The 3,766-nt window shown below is 40.1% G+C and overlaps 1 protein-coding gene across 1 annotated transcript in view; it reads right to left on the bottom strand.

Annotated features, from left to right (window-relative positions):
• Positions 1-1,057: 1,057 nt before the first annotated feature.
• The window catches only part of LOC123962236 (myosin heavy chain, fast skeletal muscle-like), a 10,016-nt gene continuing 7,307 nt past the window's right edge, over positions 1,058-3,766 (bottom strand). The window contains exons 21-28 of the mRNA XM_046038266.1: positions 3,444-3,752; positions 3,150-3,353; positions 2,935-3,060; positions 2,665-2,835; positions 2,470-2,574; positions 2,280-2,375; positions 1,189-1,334; positions 1,058-1,088 (exon numbers count right to left, since the gene is read on the bottom strand). Of these exons, the coding sequence (XP_045894222.1) occupies positions 1,058-1,088; positions 1,189-1,334; positions 2,280-2,375; positions 2,470-2,574; positions 2,665-2,835; positions 2,935-3,060; positions 3,150-3,353; positions 3,444-3,752 (1,188 nt within the window). The remainder of the gene's footprint in view (positions 1,089-1,188; positions 1,335-2,279; positions 2,376-2,469; positions 2,575-2,664; positions 2,836-2,934; positions 3,061-3,149; positions 3,354-3,443; positions 3,753-3,766) is intronic.

Genomic DNA, 3,766 nt, shown 5'->3' with positions numbered 1-3,766 from the left:
AACTTGTCTCAGGAGACACCTCTAGTCCAGTGCCATATGTAAATATTGAATAGGATAATTTTAGGATAAATGTGGGCTTATTTAGTGGGGTAAATCTTGCTCTTTTGCCTGTAGATGATTTCATTATGCAGTATTACTGGCAATAGGAGTTACAGTAAGACCTAAATGTAGACACACATGAAGAGTAAGAATGTTTCAGTAAGTTTACAGAGAAGGAGTGAAAAGGTTTATATTGGTATAGACTAGGGTTGCAGCGGTATACCGTTTCATGGTATACCATGGTATGAAAATTGACTTATATTATGCACATATGTCTATCTACAGAATTAGGGTTAAAAAATGAAACCGGATGGAGAATCTCACCAGAGCATATATTTTATTTATTTTCAAAAGGGAGACTTTTTACTCAAGCATTAAAAAAGTTTCAAGTATTGTCAGGACATAATATTTTGTCAAATTATAATTAAGTGTTTGATCCACCATGAACAACCCTTCTGTTTAAATTCCTTTAAGGGTCATTGTAACTGATAATAATAATAATAATAGTAATTGTTTATACCATATACTGTGAAATTGAATTTTTCTGAGATGTTGATCGTACCGTGAAAATCCTACCCAACCCTAGTACAGACAAGCAGGCTGTAATGGCTACCTAGCGGCATTGTTAAATAAGTATGGTAAACAATTTTTATATTTTTAGTTTGGAACTTATGGTTAAACTGTTTGGTAGGAAGATGGCAGAGGTGGGAAAACTAAAGAGAGCCAATTACGGGACATGGCAGAATCCGGAGGGGGAGAGGGATTTGGTCCAGATACTCCCAACCATTTTGTTGAGATTAATGGACTTTTGCTGATAAAGTTTGGCCAGCTGTGTAGTATATTCTTATACAAATGTGAGTTCTGGATAGCCAATTGCCCCAGTCTGATATTTATCTCTCAGGGGAAACAATAAGATGAAAAAGAGCAGGCAGACAGCAATTAAAGAGCGACAAGTGAATAGCATTTATTTTTAGATTATATTTCACATCATATTATATGAGTAGAAATAGCTGGTCAGCTAGTGTGCTTTACTCAGCTGCGTCTTTTCCCTAAAAAAAGAGAAATAAAAAAGGATGTGATCAGATTAATTTCAATAAACATTCTGTCAGGTTGCATTTGAATTTAAATTTGATTTGTTTTTGACTAAACAGCTGTATATTTACCTTTCCAGAGTCACGGCTCTTTGCTCTCAGTTTGTTGACCTGGGACTCTGCAATGTCAGCGCGCTCCTCAGCCTCCTCCAGCTCATGCTGGATCTTCCTGCACTTGGACAGATGAACATTTGCCTGCTCCTCCTGGAATACAAGATAAACATAATTTAAAGGTATAGACATTTTAATGTATAAAAGGTTTTTTTGTTCACTATTATTTTTGTGCAACATGAATACGGTTTATATTGACAAAATAAAAAAAAGACTTTATAACGATCTAGCTATAATGCTTAATAGTCTTTTTTACCATTGTTTTTGTCAGGATAAAGTAATACTATGTTGCAGTATTGTATTTGCTAGCCACAATGTCAGTTTAATATTGTTACTTACTGAGTATCATTTTTAGATTTACATTATATGTAATTATGACAGTTTGGTAGTGCAAAATCTAGGATCCTATCAGCTATCTGCCTCTCGGGGAACGGCCAGTGTTTTGGGGCTTCCGGTATAACCAGCAGAGGTTCAGATAACAGATATTTATCTGGGCTAACGCCAGGAATCCACTGACTCCTGCTATGGCACAATACGGCTGCGCCACGGTTTTGATGCGTCCGTCCGCTGGAAGTGTCTCAGAAGCGTTTCAGCAGTGGAGTGTGCAGCCTGCCCCATGTTATTGCCTTGTTACTGTTTTGTCCTTTTGTGCTTCTACTACCTTCTTTACAGCTCTATGTGACCCCGTTTTGTTCCGTCAACTTCAGGCTGCATTTCCCACAAGGAGCATTTCATAATCAGAGAAATGACATGATTGATCAATACTACTCGGAATAGGCGGAAACCAGAATACTTCGTTACCAATGTCTTGTACCTTGACTACAGGTTCTGAATTCATACGAATATCTGTTTATAGAGATTATGTAGTGCAAAACAAATACAAACTACTGATACCACAAATTTTTGATTTGTGATGTACCTTTACTTTATGTTTACTTAATCAAAATGTTCTGTGCAAAGAGCTGGGTTTGTGTTTGATAAGATAATTCTGACATATTATCTACCTATCATTATTGAAAATGAGTATGTTGTCCTTACCGCTTCCTCAGCCTGCCTCTTGTAGGCCTTCACCTTGAGCTGCAACTTGTCAACCAGATCCTGCAGCCTGGTAACATTTTTCTTGTCCTCTTCAGTCTGTGATAGAAAGTAAATTTGCATGTTTAAATGTTAGATGTAATAATAATATGTTAGACTGATTTGTACATGTTAACTTTCAAAGTGACTGTACCTGATAGGTGAGCTCCTTTACTCTCCTCTCATATTTGCGGACACCCTTAACAGCATCCGCTCCACGTCTCTGCTCAGCCTCAACCTCTGTCTCCAGCTCACGCACCTTCAAAAGAACAGACAATTCATCAAACATTAAGGATCCAAACCTTTTCTTACATTTGTTCAACTGCAAATCTTAACACAGTTGTCTTACCCTAGACTCAAGTTTCTGGAGCTGCTTCTTGCCACCCTTCATGGCCAGGTTCTCAGCCTCATCCAGGCGGTGCTGCAGGTCCTTAACAGCGACCTCCAGGTTCTTCTTCATCCTCTCCAGGTGAGAGCTAGTATCCTGCTCCTTCTTCAGCTCCTCAGCCATCATAGCAGCCTGAAGGAGATGGCATGAAATGTTAATGAGAAATATTTTGACAAAAAACACATTACGTTACATTATGTACAATTAAGAACAAAGGAAAGTTAAACCTACATCAGTGATGGCCTTCTTGGCTTTCTCCTCTGCATTCCTTGCTTCCTGAACAGTGTCATCCACTTCACTCTGGATCTGGACCAGGTCAGCCTCAAGCTTCTTCTTGGTGTTCAGAAGGCTTGTGTTCTAAAAAGTAAACAGATTTAGTCACTTAAGTCACCACATGACTGATTTTTCACATGTTATTTAGAAAAAGGAATGATTGTTTTGTTCACCTGAGAGTGCAGAAGTCCAACACGCTCACTGGCGTCCACCAGCTCCTGCTCAGCGATTTTGCGGCTTCTCTCTGTCTGTTCCAGAGCAGCTCTAAGTTCCTCAATTTCAGCCACCATGAGACCGTTCCTGCGGTCCACCATAGCAGCTTGTTCCTTGAGGTCATCCTGGGCTCTGACAGCATCATCAAGGTGCAGTTGAGCATCCTGGTGAAAAAACATCAGGAAAATATTCACATGAGTACAAAATAGGAGCATTGACCTTAGCCTGTGCAACAGCTCTGTGTCTTACAATACCTTCAGCTGTGCCTGCACATTCCTCAGCTGCTTCTGGGACTCAGAAGCCTGGCGATTGGCATGGCTCAACTGAATCTCCATCTCATTCAGGTCTCCCTCCATCTTCTTCTTGATTCTCAGGGCATCGTTCCTGCTCCTGACCTCAGAATCCAGAGTGCTCTGCATGGAGTCAATCACCCTCTGGCTGTTCCTCTTGATCTGCTCCATCTCCTCATCTTTCTCTGCCAGCTTCCTGTCCACCTCACCCTTAATCTGGTTGAGCTCCAGCTGGACACGCAGGATCTTAGACTCTTCATGTTCCAGAGTTCCCTAATGATATCAGA

Source organism: Micropterus dolomieu, linkage group LG22 (genome assembly GCF_021292245.1).
Source record: "Micropterus dolomieu isolate WLL.071019.BEF.003 ecotype Adirondacks linkage group LG22, ASM2129224v1, whole genome shotgun sequence".
Lineage (NCBI taxonomy): Eukaryota > Metazoa > Chordata > Actinopteri > Centrarchiformes > Centrarchidae > Micropterus > Micropterus dolomieu.
The sequence above is the reverse complement of the archived record's forward strand: the minus strand, read 5'-3'. Positions and strand labels throughout refer to the sequence as shown.